General features: G+C 39.9%; 1 protein-coding gene across 1 annotated transcript in view; it reads left to right on the top strand.

The window, feature by feature from the left end:
* Window positions 1-25,339, top strand: part of SUCLG2 (succinate-CoA ligase GDP-forming subunit beta) — a 222,778-nt gene that overhangs the window by 83,556 nt on the left and 113,883 nt on the right. The window contains exons 3-4 of the mRNA XM_065407893.1: window positions 24,551-24,650; window positions 24,783-24,873. Coding sequence (XP_065263965.1) covers window positions 24,551-24,650; window positions 24,783-24,873 — 191 coding nt within the window. The remainder of the gene's footprint in view (window positions 1-24,550; window positions 24,651-24,782; window positions 24,874-25,339) is intronic.

Genomic DNA, 25,339 nt, shown 5'->3' on the forward strand with positions numbered 1-25,339 from the left:
ACCTAAGCATGTTGAATTTTAATCGTATAAGTACTTTGTTGAACAGCGATGGCCTTAAACACGTGCTTAAGGGTCTGATCCAAAGCCTAGTGAAGTCAATGAAAGGATTCCCTTTCATTTCAGTGGCGTTTGAATCATGACTTCAGTGCTTTGTTGAATCAGGGGCTGTATTACGACGTTATGATTGAGAATTTAAATGTAAAAAGCACAAACTGAAATTTACGACTGAATAAACCTTCTTTAACTTTGTTTTAACATTAAATTGCCATGGTTTAAAAAAGCTATAATTTAAATAACATTCATAAATGTACAGTATATTAATTTGAAGTTTAAATGTGAGTTTCAAATAGACCAATAACTAATCTGAGTGTGCTCACATGTGCAGTACTCTATAGGACCATACATTTGAAATAAACAGGCCAGTTTCTGCATTAAGGGAATGTTCATTTCAGTATGTTTGTTTGGAGCTGTAAATATCATATGTTGGATGGATATATCTGGAGGTCAGTACTTTGGTATGTCTTAAGGAAGTGGGGAGAAAGAAAAAGGAAAAATCACATGTATGTACAGAATGTTATTTTCAAATAAGAGACAGCCTACATTTTCAAAAGTAATTAATAATTGTAAGGTGTCAAGCTTTGAGACCCTTTAAAAGGGTCTAATTTTTTTCAAAGGTTGGGTGCTAGTCCCTTTTGAAAATTAGGCATCTAAAAGATGTTTCAAGATAGACACGGATGTAACTTATCAGTTATGAAAATTTAGGTCTTACCACTGTGATTTTTAAACAAGAGCTTTTCATGTTTGAAGAAGTTTGTCATAGTTGAGGGCTAATATGGTATTGAAAATATAAAATGAAACAAAAACAAAACTAATTATAAGAATGAAAAGTATATGAGCATTTTCACAAATATTGTAGAAATGCTTTTTATATCATACTTGACTGAGTCAAAAGTATCTAAACAGAATTTTTGAAGTTAAGGGTACTACTTCCACACTTAAAAGCTAAGCATGTGCTTAAGTGCTTTGCTGATCAAGGTCAATACTACATAATATGAATTTGGCTTTGTGTCTTGTGATATGCGTGGAATTTAAGCCACTGGCATCAAACTACCATTTTTGTTCTAGAACATTCTCATTTACTTTTAATCTTTAAGTCTTAGTAACAAGGTTTTGTTCCTATACTTGGTAAATCTTAATTCCTGACACCAAACCATATTTTAATTTATGCAAGTGGTCAAATTGCTTAGAAAAATGATTGCATTGGTAATGGACAACCCAGAGCTTAATTTCAATGTCTGCAAAGATAGTTGAGGAAATAATCAGTTTGTAAGCACCTAGAAAATAATTGGGTGATAAATAATAACCAACCTGGATTTGTCAAAAACAGATCGTGTGAAATCAACCAAATATCCTTCTTTGACAGAGTGACAAGCCTTGTGGTTAGGGGGCAGCAGTAGCTGTGATATATCTCGACTTTAGTAAGGCTTTTGATACAGTTTCACATGACCTTCTCATAAGCACAGTAAGGAAATGTACCCTAGGCGAACCTACTAGAAAGCACAACTGGCTGGAAAACTGTACTTGGAGTAGTTATGAATGGTTCACAGTGAAGCAGGAAGGACATATAGAGTTGGGTCCCACAGGGATCTGTCCTGCTTCCGGTTCTATTCAATATCTTCATAAATGATTTGGATAATGACATAGAGTATACACTTAAAGTTTGTGGACCAAGCGGAGAGGGGATGCAAGCTCTTTGGAGGACAGGATTAGCATTCAAAATGATCTTGACAAACTGGAGAAATGGTCTGAAATAAATGGGATGAAATTCAATGAGGACAAATGCAAAGTGCCATACTTAGGAAGGAATAATCAGTTGCACAGATACAAAATGGGAAATGTCTGCCTAAGGAAGGAGTACTGCAAAAAAGGATCTGGGGGTTATAGTCGATCACAAAGTAAATATGAGTCAACAATATAATACTGTTGCGACAGAGAGAACGTCATACTGGAACATATTAGTGGGATTATTGTAAGCAAGACACACGAACTAATTCTTCCACTCTACTCCGTGCTGACAAAGCCTCAGCTGGAGTAATGTGTCCATTTTGGGGCACAAGAATGAGGTGGACAAATTAGAGAGAGCCTAGAGGAGGACAACAAAAATGATTAAAGGTCTCGAAAACATGACCTATGGGGAAAGATTGAAAAAACTGAGTTTGTTTAAAGTTGAGAAGAGAAGACTGAGTGAGGACATAATGGTCATCAAGTATGTAAAAAGTTGTTAAAAAGAGGAGGGTGATAAATTGTTCTCCTTAACCACTAAGGACAGCACAAGAAGAAATAGGCTTAAATTGCAGCAAGGGTGATTTAGCTTAGACATTAGGAAAAACTTCCTATCTTTTGTTTCTCTATCCATTCAATTAATTTATAGCATAACGGGATAGATCCTTGGAGATGTCAACAGAAAATTGCCAACTTTGCCTTCTTGGTTTATGTCGTCAAGGAAATGACCTTGCAAACTAAGTTCCCTCTAAGCTGGGTGGCCGCACAACAGGCTATTAAGTGCTACACAGGTGGGGAGAGGTGCTTCTCGTCCGGCCCCAGCCTCGGAGCTGCCGCAGCCGGGGAGAGGCACCTTTCGCCCGACCCCACCCTAGAGCCCGCACCTCCCCCACCCAACCCTCTGCCTTAGCCCTCAGCCCCCTCCCGAACCCCAAACCCCTCATCCGCAGCCCCACCCCAGAGCCTTCACCCCCTCACACTCCAACCCTCTGTCCCAGCCCTGAGCCCCCTCCCACACTCCGAACCCCTCAGCCACAGCCCCGCCACACATCACCTCCATATTGGTGCACATAACAAAATTCATTCCACACATGGATGTAAAAAATTAGAGGGAACATTGCTTGCAAAGCTTAATCACTTTGTTTTTTGGGCAGGATAACAATGTGTGCTACAGCTCTTTTTGAAAGTAATCCACTCTTCATTTTCCTTTTACCTGTTCCCTTGTCTCTTCGTTCATTATCCCAGGGTAGTGGAAGGCATTGTGAAATGCTTACTGAATGGAGCAGACTTCACTAATTTGGATGGCCAAGGTCAGAGCCTCACCTGTCTTTTTCTCTCCATCAACACCTTTTCTGTACAGGTGGCTAAAGCTTTTCTCTAGAGCTCCACTATCCAGGGCTAGGAAACATCTCTTGCTCCTGAGAGAAATTACTTTACTTCACAAGGTGGTTCAGGGTCATCACCTTCCGACTTGCTTCTCTTTCCCACCATCCCTCTCTTGCCTTTCTTCCCTGTTTTCCGGGTTACAAATACATAGAAAATGTTCTCTCTCTGGCCTGGTCCACACTACCCCCCCACTTCGGACGAAGGTACGCAAATTCAGCTACGTTAATAACGTAGCTGAATTCGAAGTACCTTAGTCCGAACTTACCGCGGGTCCAGACGCGGCAGGCAGGCTCCCCCGTCGATGCCGCGTACTCCTCTCGCCGAGCTGGAGTACCGGCGTCGAGGGCGAGCACTTCCGGGATCGATCCAGGATCGATTTATCGCGTCTAGACAAGATGCGATAAATCGATCCCAGAACATCGATTGCCTACCGTCGGACCCGGAGGTAAGTGTAGACGTACCCTCTCTCTCTGGACAATGGATCTTATTCTTTGTTGTGTTCTTGCCCTGCTTTGATCTTTTTAGGATACCAAATGGCCTTCTCTGGAGGGTGGAGCGTTTTACTTTACACAGGCCGTTAATCCTTGACACCCCATGGTTTTGTTTTTACCGGAGTAGTAATCCATTTTCCTTTGACTACAACTCCCTATGTTCAAAACCAGAAAAATCTGTTGATACTTCAACTTTGCTTCAGGCTGCAGCTAAGAAGCTAACCTCACTTTAATTCATGCTGCTTAAAAGTTGCATAGGCAGATGTAAACCAGGCTTTGCAAGTGTCCACTGAGCTAATATTAGAAAAACAGGTTAGTGTTAAAATCATCGGCTCAAGAAAATGACTTGATTGTAGCTGTTCAGTTTCAGATGAGTGGAAATGAAGTAGAAGAAAATTATTGTGCACATTATCTGATTTCATTTCTTATTTATCCAATACAATTGTCTTTAAAAGTGAAGTCCTAGAGCCTGCTTTGAAGAAAAATCTGTTGATACCTAACCAAGACTCTTAATGTTGTCACAATCTATGGAATAGACTTTCATTATATGTGTATAACCGTAGCAATTTCAGTTTTATAAAAATGAGGTGAAGCAGCTTAGCTCTAAAAATACTATGTTCTCGAGTTAGTCCTTAATAGGAAATAGACTCTTGTGATACTTTGGAAAATGTTTTCAAATGACACTTATATTTGAAAAATACCTGATGAGCATGTTCAGTAGTTCAGTAGATCTTTTATTTAATATAGCTAGCATTCAAGTGGAAGGGAAATTTGTTTTAAAAATGCCAGTTTGGGGGGAAATATGAATTATTTTATGTCACAAAATAATCTGAGTGCAGTTGAGAAATGCATATAATTTTACTGCACAAATGATAGTTGAAATACCACGGTTTCCATTATATTTACGTAAAGAAATACTCGTATTGACCTTGTGGTTCCTGTTGGTAAACGTTGGTAAAAAAATTGACTTTTTAAAAACCGAATACTTTTTATTTCTATTATGATGTTGCCAAAAGATCTGAATCAGGATGAGGACCGTTTTTTGCCCTGTGCTGTACAAGCACTTAGGAAGAGGGGGTTTCTGTTTGAGTTTACAATCTAAGGAACCAGTCCTGCAATCTGATCTCTGTGGGCAGACCTCTCAGTTGTACTTCAGTGTGACTCATACGGGTGTGCAAGTTTGCCACGGGACCTTGAATGACACCATATGCAGAGGAGGGGAGGGAAATACTATGAAAATATGTGGAGATTTTATATACATTTTTAAAACGTATGTGGATCAACACCACCTGCCTCTCTGTATAGCCTTCATTAATCACCTAATTAGTTATAGGCATCATGGAAAGATTTCAAGATCTCTCCCTTTAATTACTGAAAACAAGACCTTCTGTATGTGACTATTTAGAAAATTGTCTTCACTGAGCCCTCAGTTTTTAGTAGAGATTGGATGATGATTAATTTAAGCATCTGTCATTCCTGTTTGATTTTTCAGATTTGCTTTTAAAAGCAAAATGGGCAAACTTGAAGTGCTGGGGTGTGTCTCTGTGAAATCATGTTTTACAACAAGGTGTTGGAGATGCTTTTGGCCTCTTCTTATGACGATGATGATTCTATGTAATGTCATTCTGAATTTTGGTTCCTGTCCTATTTCAGCAACGTAACATGTCATGTCAGCACTTTCCTTACACTGTATCATGTAGTCCACCTTGCAAGTTGTTGAAAATCTAAAACAAATGATGGTATGAAATAAACATTCAACAGAATACCAGAGAGAGAAAAGGCAGGCAGTGAACCATATAAATTGACTCTGCCAAATATGTGCTCCTGCATCAAGCATGTCAAATACTGTATAGCCTTCCAGGGAAAAAAAAAATTCCAGATACAGGACTTACTTTCGTACGTCTCCAGCAATGTGGTCTACAAGATGCAGTGTCAGAAATGTGTTGACTTATGTTACAATGATTCAACTGAACTGCCACAAAAATGCAGGATGACTGTTCAGGGGTTCACAATAACAGTGGAAAAGAAACACACATCAGTATAATAAGGTAATTTTTCACAGAAGGAACACTCCATCTCTGATATTGTAATTTATTGGCTCTGTGTGTGTATGGAGATGATTGTTGTGCTCTAGAACGGAACCAAAGGGAGAATAAAGCACCTACCAGGAGCAGTAGCTGCCAGAATCCTCCTTTAGCTCAGGAGTCAAAGACCTTTAGTTGGGAACTGATTGACAATAGTTCTAGGCTCATCTTCCCTATTGTGTGTGATTTATAAAATAGTCTCTGACCATTCTTTGTCCAGCACAGGGAGGTCCGTTGTAATACAAATAATAATAATTTCCACTTAAAGTAGACTTCTAAGGAAATATTTGTTTAGATTTTCTACCCTGGCAGATTGTACCTGACCTGTAGATGTTTGAGCGGGGACGAGAGATTTACAGAGACTGGGTAAGGCTGGGTGGCTATCGTGGCGTTCGCCTACCCAGAGGGCACAGCCTGCAGAGCTATTATACCTGAGTCAAATGAAATTATACAAGTGAGAATAGAATAAATTTACATTCAAATACAGATTCCATATTCTCTTAAATTCCAGTGGGTGACATTTCAAGGTGCCTCCTTCTTCACTCCCAAAGCTGCAGAGCCAACAGATTCCTTATCTTCCCTCCATCTCTGTCTCTGCTGAGTGCAGAGGTTGAGAAGCAGGGTCAGAACATATGAGAGAGTGTCAGCTGATCTAGCAGCTTAGAAAGAGATTTGTCCCTAGCCCCACGAATGTGTAGACCCTTTAAAACTGAGTCCCTCTCCTCCCCTCCCCCCGCCTTGTCTTCCCTTTCCCACCGGTCTAGGAGGAAACCTGAACCCTGCGTTTGATTGTTTCTTGGGCCAATGTCAGGAAATGAGTAAATTTTGGTGGTACTTAAATATTTCCCTGTGCCTAATCAGTGCCATGCTTGTGCATACCTGAGGCATCATAGGAAAAGCCTCATGATACCAGAATCGTATGGTATTTGCAGTCCTTTGTTGATATCCATGGTTTGCACAAAACCACAGCTGGCCTCACTTACACTCTGGAGACATGCTTATGGCATACAGAGACTATAAATACTAAATGGCTGTTTCATATCTCCTTTACAGAGAGAGTGTGTTTTGGAAGAACTTTTATGTTTGCCTCCAAAACATAATTATTTTCAACATCTGTTGTGCTGGAAAAGAGAGTGCTCAGGATTGACAGAAGTGTACAACTGTGTCAATATTTCCCCACAGTTGGACTTGTTTTGTTCTATAGGAGCTGCCTTCTTCAACAAATGTCTGTTGTATATCTGTTCGTGTAGGCTGTCCCTTTTTGTCCCAATAGAGCCATTACATCCCTTTGCTGTGTGTGGAAAATACACAGGAGGGTTAAAATCTAGCCTCAACAGAAATTGTTTACAGTACATCATTTCTAGAGTGTTTCTTCTTTCAGAGCTCTTTTAAATCTATCTGGCTGACTGCGGCATGTTCTCACCAACCTGCTCCAAATATTAGAATTTGTAAAGTATTCTCGAAACACTATTCTTCGTATTTGAACCACATCAGAACTTTTTCTTCTTCTATCTTTTAATATGAATAAGATCATGTACAATAATAGTTATGTGCATGTTCTCCTCTTGCTGTATATTTAGATTGCATTAGTATTAACCGGAATTAAAAGATGGAATTAATGGACTATTCCTCTATTTTTAAACAAACCACAACAAAAAACTGAGTTGATGAAGAAGCTTGTAATAAAATAAAACAGACAATACAAGAAAAATAAAATTGTTCACTGCACATTTTATACACAGTGAAAAACTATTCTTGAAATTTTGAATTGATTCTACATGTTTTATAGATTAGTGAATTCCTTGCATTGATATTTTTAAATTGAGAGTTTAACTTGGGAGGGAGTAGGAAAAATAGCTGGTGGTTAAGGGGGAAAAAATGGAGCCACATGAGTGTGAATTTTGAAAGGGTATTATAGATTTTTCTGCTCGTTGGCTTATCTTGCATACTTGCCTTTAAATGTCTTCTCATGAAAGATAAATTTGACAAAATTGCATCTTTGAGAATTGACAAAATTATAGTTTACAATATTTTTGAATGCAAGAAATTCTATGTGACAAATTTACAAATGGGCCTGCTTTGGAAAGGAGCACAGTTCGCTGTACCTTAAAAATAACCTCGTTTGCTGGTTGATATTTTTTTCTGTCTCTTTTTGTTTAGAAACATCTCATGTCTCTATTGTCCCCATGACACGATAAGGTGATAAATGCCCTTTTGTGTGGCCCCCTGCTGATGGTGAAGCACCTCATAATCTTTTGATATATTTCATAATTTTCCCAACATTCCTGTGAGGTAGGGAAATACTATTTTCCCCACTTTACAGATGGGATGTAGGGCACAGAGAGAGTGCCTAAGGTCACACAGGAAGTCTGTGGTAGAGCAAAGCATTGAACCCGAGTTTCCCAAGTCCAGCCTAGCATCTGAACCTCTGGACCATCCTTTCTTTTTGGACAGCATGTGCTCTATGCGTACCTGTTACAGGGTCAAGACAGGGATGTTACCAAATCCAGAACAGTATTGAGCCCAAGAGTATAACAGTATTGACTGACCTTCAAGTTGTTTGCCATAGGTGGACCTCCCTACACCATTGTGGAGTCCCATGTGCAGGACTGGGGCCTTAAGACTGGTCTGGATGACCAGTTTGTGTGGGAGCAAGTTGGGGTGCAAATCTACAGTGGTCCAACATGCAGCACACTGTCTGCGTGGACCCTGCTGCTCTTTGCAAAAAGTTCTGTGGGGTGTTTTGCGTAACAGCTGGAGGTCTTAGTGCTCAGCAACAGGGTCCACACGGACAGTTAATGTGTGGCACGTTGGATGCACTACAGATTTGTGCCCCAATTTGCCGCGCACTAACTCATCATACAGACATGCTGTTTGATAGTTGTGATTCTAGATTTTGGCTAGCATTACGGTTGACTGTTTGACCCTTAGGCTAACATGGAAAGGAAGTGGCTATATTACTAGATATCAACAGACACTGCTTAAGTTTTTAATTTCCTCCATGGCATTGTAACCAGATGTATTTTTTTATAATTCTTATTATATTTTTTTTAGTGCACGCAAATTAGAAAATGACTTTTAATTGTTAGTTATTTTGCACCATATGGCTACTCTGTAATTTTGGCTTCCCATGGATCTTCATATGCATATTGAAAATGAAATTAATTGGAAATCACACCCTGAAATCTATTATTAAGTTAATAAAGCTAACAGCTTGTGGGGTGTCCTCATACACAGCATGATGTAGTTGTGTATAATAACAAGCAACTATTTATAAATCCATAAAGAAAACTTAAAGGGGTACAGAAATGTCAGGAAAGGACAGGGAAGAGAGTAAAAGTTGGTACAATTTTAATCAAGCCACAGTTTGAAATTAAACACACAAGACATGTTGTTCTGAAAATGGCTTCTGTACATTTAAATTAATTGAATATGTCCTGTGATATGTCACAAATAAAAGGCTTTATTTATTCTTGCCATTCTAAACCACCTGAACCCTCCTTGTCCAGCATTCCGGAATGATTGAAGGATTATAGCAGGGTTTTTATATCGGGGCCTATGTTTCTGTGTGATGTGCAGTAACCGAATTTAAACCTCTTATTGTTTTATCCTAAACATCTCCAAATATTTGAAAAATCTTTGCAACTGAGTCCATAAGGTGTTGGGTATTTTTATTCATTATTTTGCATTCCGTAGCTACAAGTCTTCCTTTAAAATAAATTCAAGATATTAAATGATGTCTCTTTTTTGTCAAATCAAGTCAGCTGCGAGTGCGATTTTCAATTAATTTGATGTTAAATAGTCCTTAAAGATGAAAAACTCCAAAATTATTATACCTTAAAAGTGCAGTGGGACTGATTTTTTTTCATCTGAGTGCCATTTTTGCATGTAGCTATTGGACCTGCATTTTTTGCACCTTTAGTCTAATGTGGGTGAACATATTAATTGTCACATGATAAATAAAGTGATTTGTACCTGTCGGCATGTAACTATGGGGGGAGGGATAGCTCAGTGGTTTGAGCATTGGTCTGCTAAACCCAGGGTTATGAGTTCAATCCTTGAGGGGGCCACTTAGAGGGATCTGGGGCAAAATCAGTACTAGTGAAGGCAGGGGGCTGGACTCAATGACCTTTCAGGGTCCCTTCCAGTTCTATGAGATAGGCATATCTCCATATAAAAAAATAAAATAAAAAAGTACTACTAATAATTGTGCCTGTGATGAAAAAACTGCCAGCACATTGTATGGTTGCAGAAAGGGAGGTTGCCCTTTAAAATTATAGCCTACTTTGGATAACTGCATATTTGTAATCCCTTCTGTAACTTTTTAAAAACCATTTAAAAATTCTCATTCTGAGTGTTAGTGCTTATGAGAAGGGTCAGACTTAATGCCCTGGAGAGTGAAGTCCTGGGCTTAGTCACAGAACAGGTGCAGCAATAGCGCAAACTAATTCATACTCTCACACCACTGTACCTGAACCTTTGTTAAAGTGCAAAGGAAAATACTGAAGTTTGCCTTGTATCTAATATTGAGCTCCCACTACTGTCTCCCAGTACTGACTGCAGTGTTGGAAGTGATGTTCGTGCTTCTGTATGTTGTCATGTCAAGCTCCGCAGTATCTCTTGTAGATCAGGAAGGAGAAACCTAGTTACAGGGAGCATTGCAGGACTTCATGTAAAGAAATATGAATAATACTGTATACTGTGCAGACAGAACTGGGAAAAACAGAGAAGAATGCCAGTCATATCTGTCAAAGGTATGAGTGCTGTTACTTATAAAATGCAGTATTTTAAATTCAAGTGTACATTTTAAATTTGAATTTTGATTTTTTACTACATTTTACGTACAGCACTTACACCGTCAGTCGGACTTAAGAACGCGTATAAGAGTTTTCTTGCTTAAATGTAAACAGTATTAACAAATAGAAGTATCAGTCTTAAATGATAAATTATGTGTGTACAGCATGTGAAAACATATCTTAAGCTATTGAAGATGCTGTGTTTTATGGAGAGCTGAAAATGATTTTCAATTTATACTTGAACCAGGGATGTATTCCAAATAATTATGTTCTGAACGGCTGGCATAATCTCCACAAAGAGTGAAGGGGTTGTATAAATTGGTAGCTCTAAAAAAACCCACCAAAAACAATCCTTTCGGGTCATGCACATTCAGCAATTAGGATAATCTAAAAGCAGTTTTTAAGCTTTGAATTTATTTTCACCAGTGTATCATCATCATGAGTGAGACGTCCCTTTTTCTTGAACATTAAAGTTTTAAATGACATAGCATACAAACTGACTTAAATATTGAGTAATAAATATCAGCTAATTCATGCTCCAAGTGTCTTCTGTGAGCTATTCTCTATTATTATTTTGGCCATTGCTTTTTTCACATCTGTAACAAGAGTAAACAAAAACAGGATGATAAAGCATCTAAAACAGTGGTGCATACTGCATATGAAACTTCATCTCCTTACAGTCGTTAATATATACCATTTCCTTGAGGAGCAAAACATTTCTTTTTGAACTGCTTAACGCAGTAATTGTGAGTTAAATGAAAGGCTAGGTGCCATGGAAACTTAACATCAGTAATCCTTGGAAGGATTTCTTTCCCCAGCAAACCATGCAATACGCTATATTCCAAAATAAATATACCTTCAGTTCTGGTTTCAGTATTTCTGCCTTTAATTAAATAGTCTACATTTAATTCTCTGTTTCACATACACAATCTCTCATTTAAATCTAGAAAACTGCCTTTATGCAATGGGTTTTCTCTGTCCACTTCAAACTTGGATGCACCTTGCTATCTAGATTTTTGGTGGCATTAGACATGAATATGAGCTGTTCACCAGAAATCTCAAATTACTCAGCCTCTACTAGACAAGAAAGAAACATCATAACCAATTGACATCAGATGTTTCTTCTCTTCTATTCCCTTTTTTATTTTCACTCTCTTTGGGTTAAATTCACCCACTGAGCAGTGGGCCAGTATAATGCCCATGCATCACTTGTATCCTCAAAATAGGACTTAAGTGCTGCATAGGTCTTTTGCTAGCCCTCTGCACAGGAATGAATTTCATTCTTTGCTTCTACTTTTCCACTCAGGATTTATGCTCAGCATCAGATGTCTAATAGGTACAATAGGCCCTACTAAAAAATCTATGTTTATTACAATGTAGTATTTATTTTCATTATGGTATCTGTGATATTTGCAGCTCTCCAAATGGGAAATACGGCAGTAAATTTCACTATTGCAAGTGGTAAATGTCCAGGTCTTAACACCCATTGTATTTTCTGTAGTGTGTGTGTGTGTGTGTATGTATGTATATATATATATATGTATATATATATATATTTTTTTTTATTTCTTCCTGCTTGAGACTTTCTAGCACTTTCCATATTGTGGCTGCTTTGCTGTCTCCATCTGGTCACAGGTTGGCAAGTTTTGCTAGCACCCAAGTTTAGAGAGATCTAAAATGCAGCGTTTGTACTAGCTCTGTGGTGTTTGATTTTTAAGGGACATTTATTCTGTTATGTCAGGATCAGGGCCAAGAAGCAAGGACCACAAGTGCTATATGTGGAGATGAGTAGCAGCTGTAATGTAAATCCATTGCCATCTGCATACTTTCTTTCTTGGTTTCTGCCCTTGGGTCTGTTAAGCCACCATAGTTCAACATGGAGATAATTTTAGCACCCACATGTTCCCAGGAAAATGACCTGGCTCAGTAGTACACAATACTGAACCAGAGACACTCAAAAGAAATGGTGAAGAAAGATCTCCATTCTGTGACATACTGAGCCGCCTCAGTTTGCCCTCTGAAGGTGATGGAATTGAGTCTACTAAGCACCATGTAAGGTGGAGCAAGCCAGATGTGCTATGAAAGTGGTGTGGCAGGGTTAAATTAGGAATCTCTGTTTGTATTTGGCTGTCATGCTATGTGTATTATGGTATCAATTTGTTAAAACGTCTTGATTTGGCAGTAATCTTGTAGTCTCTCTTTGCGTATTGATTTGACATAGGACTTCTCTGAGTAGCTGCACAGATTTCTTACACTTTCTGTATGCTGCACGTAAGGATTTCTTGCTATTTTTTAAAATAATATTTATGCCTAAAAGTGAAGTATGCACAAAGCAATGTTAATTCCCTGGTTTTTGAATTTGCTTCACTAGGCACAAGTTCCCCCACATCAGCTCTGCCGTTCAGTAATGCATAAAGGAGTTAGAATCAAAACTCCAAAAAGAGAGATTTTTTTAGCTCCGGAGCTCTGCACATAATCACAAAGAATGAAATTTTGAAAACATTCCAGGAAAACAGGTGTACATATTATAGCTAGGGGCAAGAGTGGTATTTGTTCTTAATGACTGCTTGACTTCAGCACTACAGATTGCATAAAATCTGTTCTCTCAACTGCATATAATGAAGGCTGCTATGATATTCAGTCAGGATTTTAGGATGCAGTTGAGCTGCCTGACTCTACTAACCACTTTTGCATTAAAACAAAATCATGTTTAACAAAAAAAAAGTTTTCAGATATTTGGGTAATGGCAATCTTATAAGTTTTGAGAACTTTAAAAGACACCGCTACAAAGAGAGAACTAGCAATTCACACATCCTAATATATCCCCCGTATTCCCCTTCCTTCCTCAAAAATAGAAAAAGTCATGTTCAGCACAAATACCTGCTGAAAATCTACTAACCTCCCCTCACCTCTAAATCAACACCACATCAAACCTTCAGGTTTATTAAATCACATCAGGCTTCAAAAAGTTATATTTTCCTTTCTGAATATTCAGCTAATGTGCCTATATATTATATATTCACATGGGAAATAGACAAGTTTCAAATGTACATTTGAAGAATAGAAGATCAGGAGATGCAGGAAGAGTTTTATAACCAGCGGAGATGCCAGTTTTAAAACACCTGCAGTTTAGAATATGTCCTAAATCTCAATGGTTCTCTGTGCATATGAACAAATTAAGTCTGAGATGGGTCAGCTTCTCAGTTTGTGATGGAGATGCTGAAACGTGTCCTCGGATTGCCCCCCAAAAAGAGGTGGTTTTCTTTTACTCATCAATGAGATCACAAAAGGAAAAATTTCAACATTAGTTGTCAAGTATCAGGGGGTAGCCGTGTTAGTCTGTATCTACAAAAACAACAAGGAGTCTGGTGGCACCTTAAAGACTAACAGATTTATTTGGGCATAAGCTTTCGTGGGTAAAAGCCTCACTTCTTACATCCGAAGAAGTGAGGCTTTTACCCACGAAAGCTTATGCCCAAATAAATCTGTTAGTCTTTAAGGTGCCACCAGACTCCTTAACATTAGTTGTGTATATGTTATCAGAGTTTTCAGTCTTAAAGGTGTTCTAATGGCTGAAAATAAAAGATATAATAAAGTAAGAAAATCGCAGGGCACGAGTCAACTGAACAATAGAAATTAAATTAGTGGGGGAATTTATGTATCGCTTCATTCTCATAGTGTATCACTTAATTTATCAGTATATTTGGTTAAACAAACTGATTTTAATTTATCCAGTTGCATACACAAAACCACAAAATGAGGAAATTTTGGCTAGACAAGGTAGGTGATATATCTTCTATTGGAACAATTCCTATTAGTGAGAGACGCAAGCTTTTGAGCTTACACAGAGCTCTTTTTCAGATCTGGGAAAGATACTCGGAGTGTGATAACTAAATACAAGGTGGAACAGATTGTTTAGCTACACAGCACATTTCAAGGGACCATTCCAGGTGATATGGCCTGTTAACCTCTCTCCAATCACAGTGTGTGTGTGTGTGGGGGGGGGAATTAGAGGGGGGTGGCTAGTGGGTTATAGAATTATTTTTTTTAATAAGCCATAAATCCAGTGTCTTTATTCAGTCCGTGACTTTTAATTTCTAGCAACGTTATGAATTTAAGCTCCCAGACTCGTCATCAGGTGTTTGTGCAGGTTTCCTTTGAGGGTGAGAACTGAGAGGTCAGATATAGAGTGATCACTTTGTGAAAAGTGTACATCCCACAGGTGATGTGGTATTTTTGTCTTTTTGTCATTTTCTTGTGCGTGTTCATTCAAGAATGTAGTGATTGTCTGATTTTACCCACATAGTTGTAGTGGCATTTAGTGCACTGGATAAGGTACACTAAATATTGTGATAGGCATGTGTAGGACCCATGGATCTTGAAAGGTGTGTTATGGGGGATGTCGATCATTGTAGTAGTGGAGAGATGTCTCTAGGTTTTGCATTTGTTCGTCTGGCAGGCTCTGAAGCCACTTTGAGTTGGTGTATCCTGGTCTGTGGGGAGCTTGCTTCTGATGATGAGGTTGTTTGAAGGCCAGAAGAGGAAGTGCAGGAAAGATTTCTTTCGGGATATGGTCCCCATTGAGTATGGGTTGTAATTGTTTGATTAGATTCCATATGGGTTGCAGTGTGGGGTGGCAGGTGACATCTAGGAGTGTGTGTGGACAGAGGGGTTTTATTTCTGTATTGTATTGTATGTCCTGTTGTATTTTGGCTAGTATGTAGTATGGTCACAAATGTGTTGTTATATTTTAGTACAGTTTAACACAGAACAAAGGGAATGTTTTAAAAGGTAGCAGTGGGTAGTTTGTGTTAAGATGATCCCTGACAGGATACAGTGGGAAGTGGCCAGTATAATCAGAGTTTGCATAACCTTTCAAACAAATTTAGATTAAATGCTTGGTCCTGCAAGGTGCCAGGTTGACAACACTAGACACTGAACTTTATTTATTACAGAACAGATGCGGCATGAGAGCTGGCAGAGCAAGCTTTCCTGCACTGCATCATCAATGTACTTCAGCCCTGTTTCACAGGGACTTCATTTAGGTATAAAAGGAGATTTCCTTTTTCATGCCCTTCCAATCCATGTCACCTCAATTGAGTTTGTCAATAGGGGTGACAATTAGTCGCTTTGTTTGTTTAATCCAAGTATATTACTACCAAAAGGTACATTGAAACAAGTTAATGTTGCAAAGTCAAGCACTCAAAAGTTAGAAAATGCCCGAATTAATACAGCCTGTGCAGCCTTTACTCCTGAGGGAATTCTGTGCCCACAAATAAATAAAAACAAATTCTGCACACAATATTTTAAAATTCTGCATATTTTCTTTGTCAGTAAATAAATGTAGAAGCTCCAGCATGGCAGTGGGAAGCATAGGCCACTGGCAGCAGAGAAGTGAGAGATCATCCTACAGTACCCCTCTACCCCCCTCACCCCCCAGACCATGGACTCAGCAGTGAGTCTGCACCTCATCCTGACACAGTGCAAGGGCTGGGCCTGCCCCAGAAACACCCTGGGGCCCTGCTCCTCTGCACCAGGTGCACCAAGGTAAGTAAGTGAGAGGGACAGAGTCTCACGCGCACAACCAGACCTGGCCTCCATTCCAGGTTTGGGGCAAGCAGGCTAAGCACGGCAGGATCCAAGTGTGGAGGGGCTTAGCGTGTGGGGATCCTGCCGTGCTTAGCCTGCTTGCTCAGAGGGTTCTGTGTGGGGCAGTCTGGCTGTGGGCGGTTCATTGGGGGTTTGGATGCACAGCGGCTTGTTGGGGGGTTCTGGCTCCAGGGGGAATGGAACTCTATGGGGAGTCCAGGTGAAGGTTGTTGGGGATCAGCCATGGGTGGGGGGCCTGGGTGTGTGCTGATGGGGCTCGGGGGTGTCTGGGTTTGGGGGGCTTGGCAGGATGGTCCAGGTGCAGGGGGATGGGGCTCATCATGGTGGGGGTCTAAGTGTGTGGGGCTCAATAGGGGGTGGTCTGAGTGCAGGGGTGGGGGTTCGGATGCAGGGGGGGAGTTGCTCAGCAGCAATCTGGATGCAGGAGGGGTGGGTCTCGGGAGAGGGGAGGGGTGTGTGCGGGTGCAGCGTGAAGTGCCTGGGTGCCAGGGGCTCAGGGGGAGTGATCTATGTGCAGGGATGTGGCTCTGGATGCAGGGGGGAGTGGTTCAGCGGGAGTCTGGATGTAGAAGGGATGGGGTTGGGGGGGGCTCTGGATGCAGGGGGTGAAGCTTGGCAGGGTGGGAGTTTAGGTATGGGTGGCTCCATGGGGGTTTTCTGGGTGTGGGGGGATCTGTGTATGGGGGAGCCGGGTGCATGGGGTCCCCCCTGCTTGCCCCCCCCCACCTGGCCCCCCGCGAAGCCCCCCCCCCCACCTGGCCCCCCGCGAAGCCCCCCCATCCGCTATTCGCTGCAGGTGGCGGGGGCTTGGAGGGGGAGGAGATGTGTGGAGGAGAGGAGGGACTAGCAGATGAGCCTGGCGCAGGGTAGGAACCACTAGCTGAGGCGTCCCCAGACTAGTCTCCCCCCACACATGGTGATTTACCTCACCAGTGGCTGCTCCCGGCGCCTGAAACCATGTGCCCTCGCTTCTGGGGAGGCGCATGTGACCGCTCCTGCAGCTTCCCTTTGCTTCTCCATCATTCTCAATGAGGAAGTAAAGAAATCTGCGGGGGACATGAATTCTGTGTGCACGTAGTGACGCAGAATTCCCCTAGGAGTGAACCTTAATTCTGCACCCTGGTGTGTGTATATACATTGTGATAGTCATTAATTACATGATCACATGTAACTTTTTCCTCAGAACCCATGCCTCTAGGTGTGTAAATATATGAAATTGGTGCTTCTAGATCAAATGAAGACCCATTTATTATAGAAATATTTTATTAGGATTCTCTTAAAATGCAGAAAATCTGGATACTTGATTACTTATTTTAAGAAGATTTAAGAGTCTGGTATTAAGGGTGAGCCTTAGCTTAGTTGATTTTATCTAGCTTTAAAATTTTTATCACTGATGAAGTGTGTAGTAAGGGTTATGAAAGCAATTAATAACATCAGTGACAGGATCAAGGGACTGGCTAATTTATCATTATAGGTTTTAATGAGGCTTATAATTTAGTAATAAATATACAATATATTCAAGAGTACGGAGTTATAAAAAGGATGATTTATCTGACTTATTTCGGAAGCTAGTCTGAAAATCAAAGGTAGTGGAAAACACTCATGTAGAAAGATGGTTGTGCGAGAGGTAGGGATGGGGATAGTGTGGGACGGACAGAGAAGGGAGTTTAAGTTTAAAAAAAAAAAACTTGTTTAACATTCTCTGTAGACCTTTAACACACCTGAACACATTGCTGTGGTTTTTTTGGAGCGGGGGAGGGGAAGGGGAGGGGAAGATGTGTCTTAATATGGGCATCTACTATTTCACATCTCACTTTGGTTAGCTGGCAATTTGTGGGAGTGCTGTCTAAACCACTTCATCCCTATTAAAGCTTAGAAGAAGAAGGGTAAGTAAGAAGGCTGTAGCCATATTAGCCTCTTGGGAAACAGATTAGCTCGATCTTGAAAATAGCTAGGTAGAAAGTCCCGAATTTGAACATTTACTCTTTCAAGGTTGAGAGTTTGGTCTGGGATGTGACTGCCACAGCCAATGCTGAGGGGCATGCAAAGGGGTGTGTGCTGCAGGAGTCCTCATTACATACTGGCTTTTGGGGGGTGGCAGCGGTAGGTATGTGTAGTGTCTGTGCTTCCCAACCACCTTTTGACTAGCCTCTTATCATGGATATAAGAGAGGAAAGCTTCTTATCTCCTCTGCCACCTATGTGAAGCCAGCCACATTGTAGCCCTTAGATTTTTCTGGCCATGCTGATTACATTCATTTCCATCCAGACCTCTTTGTATGAAGTTTTATGTAGTGCTCACCAGGGTCAATAGGTCCATAGTGTGATTGGAGACACTACTCTGTAGGAGGCTCAATTGTCCTGCCCTTGATTCTCCTTCATTACACTGCAATGTTCTGTTCCTATGCCATTGGGTTACTTGCATCTATTTTGCTATGTACACTGAACTCATAACAATAGATATTACTGCAGCAAATTTTACAGCAAAATTTCATCCTCCGTTGAACTTACACAGCACTGCGTGGATTTTGATTCACCACCTTCTCTTGCTTTCCGCAGTGTATTCAGGTGCCTTACATGGGGGTAAAAATAGAATAAGGCAATAGTGAATAATCCCGGTTTTTAAAACAGGTGCAAACATTAATTAATTTTCACAAAACCCCTGTGAGATAAGTAAGTAGTGTTATTCCTGGTTTACAGATAGAGAGAGAAAGTGAGAGACCGATTACGAGGTTTGCTGAAAGTCATATAATGAGTCAGGGGTACAATCAGGATTTGATATCAGGAGGTCCCAGCTCCCAGTCCCATGCTCTAACCACATGTCATATGATTCCTTATTAACATAGCCTTGAAGTTCTTTGGTTTAAAATTGTTCTTTGATCTTGTATCTGACCAGGCACATGATTCCTATTGTTATGTGAGAACAACCACACATCCTGCCATATGTTGTTCTTTCTGTACAGTGGTTTATTTTTCAATAAGATACAGCAAATTTTAATGTATTTGTTAATATTCTTAATTTAATGTCATATATTCCTGTCAACAGGAATGGAAAGTTATCAAGCTCTGTAACAGGTGAAACCACGGTCCTCAATGCATTGTTTTGTGATCAAGAATCCAGTAGCTAAATATACACAGCAGTGGGCTGAAAGCAAGCTGTTCATTTTTGCTGCAGGCAGTTCCAAGGGACTGGAATAATCATAGTTCCCAAAAAGCAAGTCCAATTTTATTAATTCAAAATAGGCTTTCATTATAGCACTGAGCCTATTTCAATTTCAAGGTGTAGCACTGCAATTTGTATTCACAATACTAATAGAAAAGAGGGAGATGTATTGTAGAATGCAATATAAAGGATTTTTGTCCCTTAGAGCATTGTTCCATTTTGAAACCTTAACATGTTAAATTTTCTCTTTGAAAAAATAGATAGGTTTTATCTATGTCTACATCTAGATATAATATTAATTTGCTAGGAATGTTCTTAGGTCTTTGCTATAATTGTAGGTCCTTAAAGTCGGTGGGAATTTTGCCTAAGGGTTTCTCTATACTTAAAAATTAGCTCAATATAACTACAGTGTGAAAAAAAACCCACCCTTGACCTATATTGCTATGCCACCCTAATCCCCAGTGTAGATGCAGCTGTGTTAATGGAAAAATGTTCTATCAACAGTCAGGGAGGTGGTGTTGCTATGACGATGGAAAAACCTCTTCCATTGGTGTATGCTGCATCTGACATAGAGTTCTGCCAGCATAGCTATACTCTAGGCTTCATAGTGTAGACACAGCCTCAGTAAGGACTGGAGACTTTTATCCTCAACTCTGAGAAATGCACTAGAAACCAGGTGGATTTTGTTGAAACAAATGTATGTGAATATTTTGACTGCACCTCTCTCCAAAACCAAGAAAGGCAAATTGACATGAAAATTACCAGAAATAACATTGTCCAATAATGTTAACTGAGAAACAAAATAAACAAAGTAAAAGTAAAATCTAGTGAAAACATTTTCAAGACTTTGATACTAAATTTATTCAGATTGTAATTAGTTAAGAACAGAGGCTATCCCCAGAAGGATTTCTTTATTCTGCATGGAACAGTTTGGAGATATTTACTGCTGAATTAGTGACAAAACCTATGCACTTTTAATGAGCAGTCTGACTTTTTTTTTGTAACTGTAAAGAAAACACTTAAATTAATTTCACACAAAGACTTATCAGCCAATAGACAGAAATAGAAATTGATTGAGAGACCTTAGTTGCAAAGCAAAGTGCTGTTGAAAATGCTGCATTCTACTGTGGCATAGAATATGCTTTTAACTATTGACATGTTACTTTATTAATTGTGTTAGGCCCTTTTCAAGTCTTATATGTTTATAACTGAACAAATTTGTGCAGTTACAATTGCTTTTAGCTTTGATAAAACAGTTTGAATAGATGATAACTGAATAGATCCATTATAACGTTATTGTCTGAATATACGTGTAATATATTTCCATACAAAATCTATTAGAAGCTATGCTTCTTTTACAAGTTATCCTGTGAGTACAGTTAAATCACTTTATATATTCTGACTAAAATTACATTTCTTGTATGGGATAGTCTTTCCTAATGCAATCTGGGAATTCAGGTAACAAAAAACAAATAGAAATTTGTGTGAGCTTTTCTAGAAATCAGATCTTTAAATAAAATAGAAATGGTGGCAATAAGTAGTGAATCAACTTGGTAAATACTGAATGATCAAGCCTAGTTACTGTAAAATAAGATTTGGCTGGTTTACTTCATTTTCCAGAGCTTGGGCAAATAACTATTAAATTAAATTACTTCATGTTGGTTTCCCCTAGGGCAAGAAGAACCTGCTGCACTGTGTTTTGCTGAGCTGGTGTATTGATTAGTACTTCAGGTCTAACCTTTACATAGTTATTCTTACTGTTTAGTGCACTTATTTATGACGTTGATAGTTGTCTTTGTGCAGTTATTTTATTGCCTAGATATTCTTTTGGCAGACTATAATAACATATGCATTTAATTCAGCTCTCTTACTTTGTTATAGCCAAAGGAACATAATTAGTTCATTGTATAGCATGCAAGCTATGAGTGAAATTGACTTGGTGGCCTTAAGACCTGTGGTACAAAGGGTAATGATTACATACATAATTGACAGCACTTACCATTGGAAATACAAAGCTTTCATTGTCAGGATGGTTAGTGACTAAAACTAATCTAATTAAATGCTTGTAGTGTCCATTAACAATGCCAACTTAGATGTTTTGTCATAGCAGCCATGTGATTTTAGGTTTTGCTACTGTGGGTTGGGAAACGATTTATAGTTTAATTCATCTTAATAATTTGTATGCTTAGAAAACACTGATATAAAACTTTGTTGCATTTAAATTTCCTTGTTATCTGCCTTGCAGTGGCATGAATAATAGGAGAGCTGGGAACACGAATATGTTGTAATGCATGAAGTATTTTCAAGGAGAATATTTTTAAGGGTCAGAATGATATATGCCAAACGTTAGTGGATGGATAAGCATGGGGATTTTTGTCTTGAGAAGCCTGAAAATCAGATATTCTTTGGAGTGCTACTTTTACTAGTTGTGTGAAAAAAATTGTGTTTTAGTCTTAATACTAAAATGTTGTTTTTTATTTTTCTTTCCTGATGATTGTCCCAACCTCAATCTAGAATCTAAACCTAAATCTGGAATGTATCACATTAGAAATATCAAATGATATTGTGTGTGTGTGTGGTCATTGCCAGAAATCACTTCCCTATCAACACTATGTTTAGCCGTCTCTGAAAAATATTTATTTGTAATAGAAACCTAAAATTTGAGTTTTTACTTCGTATTTATACTTGTGGTTAAATGTTCAGGTAAATAGTTATATTGTCAACTATAGTGACTGAGCAAATACTACATACACAAAATATGTGCATTAGTTAATGACTTCATCCAACTCCTGTTGAAGTCAAAGCTTTCCATAAACTTCAACAGGAATTGCATCAGATCCCATAAGAACAAAACATGAAACGGTTTTAAACATGAGCATTTTCCAGACAATGCTTTATAGTGCATTAATATCTAGACCTCATCTCTTGAAAACACATGTGGGGGCATCCTGTTAGCTGTGAAAAACGGAGACTAATAATCATTAATACAACATTTTTTGGGGAAACTATTTCTTCATAGGTTAACACACATTTCTTATGCTTCTGGAAGTCCAGGTAGCAGCACTGTTAAGAGTGCTTTCTTTTTCTTTTCCATCTGTGCTTGGCTAGAAGATTAGATAGTAAGTACCTTTTTTCTTTTGGATATAGACCTCAGTAGCTATTAGCCAGGATGGGCAGGGATGGTGTCCCTAGTTTCTGTTTCCCAGAAGCTGGGAATGGGTGACAGGGGCTGGATCACTTGATGATTACCTGTTCTATTCATTCCCTCTGAAGAACCTGGCATTGGCCACTGTCGGAAGACAGGATACTGAGCTAGATGGACCTTTGATCTGACCCAGCATGTCCATTCTTATGATGATCTTCTGACCTCACTGCAGTTATCCATGTCTTTGTCACTACCAGATCAGATTACTCTTGACTTTAAATTGGGTGTACCTTAAGACCATTTGAAAACTTTAGCTAGTGCAGAGCCCGGTATCTTTGGGTTCATGTGAGTTCAATATTAGATGCTGGTTTTGACTTCCAGAGCTGCAAATGGTATGGATGCTGGCTACAAGTGAATTCACCTTTCTCCTTATGTGCTCCCAGGGCAGTTGAGATCAGCTGAAATGTTTGAGCTAACATGGTTGAAAAAGGAGGGTGCTAGGGGCAGGACATTCTTTGAGGGGGATCAGGGATGTTGTGGGGTGTCTCAAATCTGAAACTTTCTTCCTTCTTTGGTGTGACGTAGTTAATCTGTGAGCTTTCGGCTTCCCCATGCTGATGAGAGGGGAGTAGTTTAGGAGAATGGGTGTATAAGGTTTCAGTGGAGGTGCGGTGCAAAGTCCTGTTGGGTTCATTTGGGTAAATTCCTCCCCCATAATTATTATTATTTAACATTTACATTGCATTAGTCACTAAAGATTCCAACCATGCTGGACCCGATTTTAATATGCACTGTGCAAACCTAGTAAACAAGAGTTCCTGCCTCAGAAGTTTACAGCCTAAAAGAGAAGACATAACAAGTGGATGAGACAAACATGCTCCCAGTTTGGAGGTCTCAGACCTCCTTCCCCAGGGGTTTTGCACCTTCCCCCCCTTGAGGTTCAATCGATTTAGATGTCTTACCCCCCACTCTCCACAGGGTTCAGCCTGGCTTGTGGGAGGAGAGTGTCGCACCCTCCCTGCCTGCTAAGCATCCCAGCCCAGCCGCTCCCTTACAACTCCACCCATCAGGCAACAACCCTCCGAGCTCCCTGTCCCTGGCCAATCGCATAGCACCTCCTAGGGGAGCGGCTGTTACACTCTGGGCATGATGCTGCGTGGGCTGGACTGTTTCCCTGTGCACAGGCTTTGTAGGGGAAGGAAGCAGAGTAAGATGAGAGCAGCTGCTTCTCTGTACAAGGCCACACAGAGAGTGGAGGGGCAGAGTGAGGCTGGAGTAGCCATTTACCTCTGCCCAGGGTATTTTACTGCAGGTGAACGTCACCCAGGGCTGAAGAGGGTGTGCAAGGCCCCAGAACTGTGCTGTTTTTGTTGCACAGGGGTCAGGGAAACACATACAAATTAGTACTCTAGGGCATTCTGTATCCCTTTGTGCACAGCAAAGCTGGACCTTCCCTACTCCACTGTAAAGTGGGGAGCTTGAAACCAGGGAAAAGGGCATTGGCTTGGGCACTGGCTCAAGTGGACCAAAACCCCCATGTAGGGTTAGCAGCTGCTACTCTAGCCTAGGGATTGATGTACCAGCTGCTCCCTACCCAGCCTGCACTTGGAGATTGGATTCTTCCTTGCATCCCCATATCCACACCCCTGCTGTTTGGGCTTCAATCGGGCTGAAATTTACTCTCGCCATAAACATTTGCCTGCTACCATGTGCATATGTGACCACTCAAAGGACATATGCTCTGGTCCAGGTATTGAAAACAGTTCTAAAAACTAGGCAGTCAAACCATGCAAGTTACAGGGATTATTATGCAGGTTATACATTATTAATGACAATGTTTTGTCTAAATATCGACATATTTAGCCAGCTAATGGGTAACTCGTGGATGTTCGTTAACACTTTTTTGGTGTGTTGCATTATGAACAAAACTGACTTCTCTGTAAGACTATCTAGCAGTTGTGAATTTTAGTTCGTTTGTTTTTAAATATGTTCTACCAGTTCTGTACTACTTGCTTTTTGAAATAGGTTAATAGTTGCTATGGCTCAATAAATAACATTTAATAGCACAACAATGTATTTTTTTTTCTCTTACAGAGGCAACAGAAATCGTTCTAAAGGCTCAAATCCTAGCTGGAGGGAGAGGAAAAGGTGTTTTCAATAGTGGATTGAAAGGAGGGGTCCATCTAACTAAAGAGTAAGTCTCTAAAATTCGAAAGACATGAGTAATATGCTACTGATAGTATTGAGGCTTTTGCAACGGCTGTTTTAACTGATCAAAATATCTTCAATACATGTTAGTAAATTGACTTTTTCCCTTCTTTTGTAGCCCTAAGGTTGTTGGGCAGCTTGCTGAACAGATGATTGGGTACAATCTCGCAACAAAGCAAACTCCAAAGGATGGCGTTAAAGTTAAGAAAGTAAGATTTTTTCCTCTTCCTTAAAAATTGAAGGTTGTTCAGTTGCAACTGTAAACGAACGTGCTGTAGTGTGTGCCATTGTGTTTTCCATTCCTTTTTTATTGAAATGCCTGATTGATTGCATCCTATTAATGTGACAAAGGAAAATGTGTTATCTTTGCTTCCTTTTAAATGTTTGTTCACCACTGAATATTTTGAAATTGGCCAGGGCATACTCTTCGTTTTGCTGTGTATGATGAAGTGAATGCCTAGAAAATTCTAACCTGATCTCTGTAGCAGAAATACGCCTTTTGGTACACCTCTACCCTGATTTAACGCGACCCGATATAACACGAATTTGGATATAATGCGGTAAAGCAGCGCTCCGGGGGGGCAGGGCTGCGCACTCTGGCGGATCAAAGCAAGTTCGATATAACGCGGTTTCACCTATAACGCGGTAAGGTTATTTTGGCTCCCGAGGACAGCG

The sequence above is a fragment of the Emys orbicularis genome, chromosome 7 (genome assembly GCF_028017835.1).
Source record: "Emys orbicularis isolate rEmyOrb1 chromosome 7, rEmyOrb1.hap1, whole genome shotgun sequence".
NCBI lineage: Eukaryota > Metazoa > Chordata > Testudines > Emydidae > Emys > Emys orbicularis.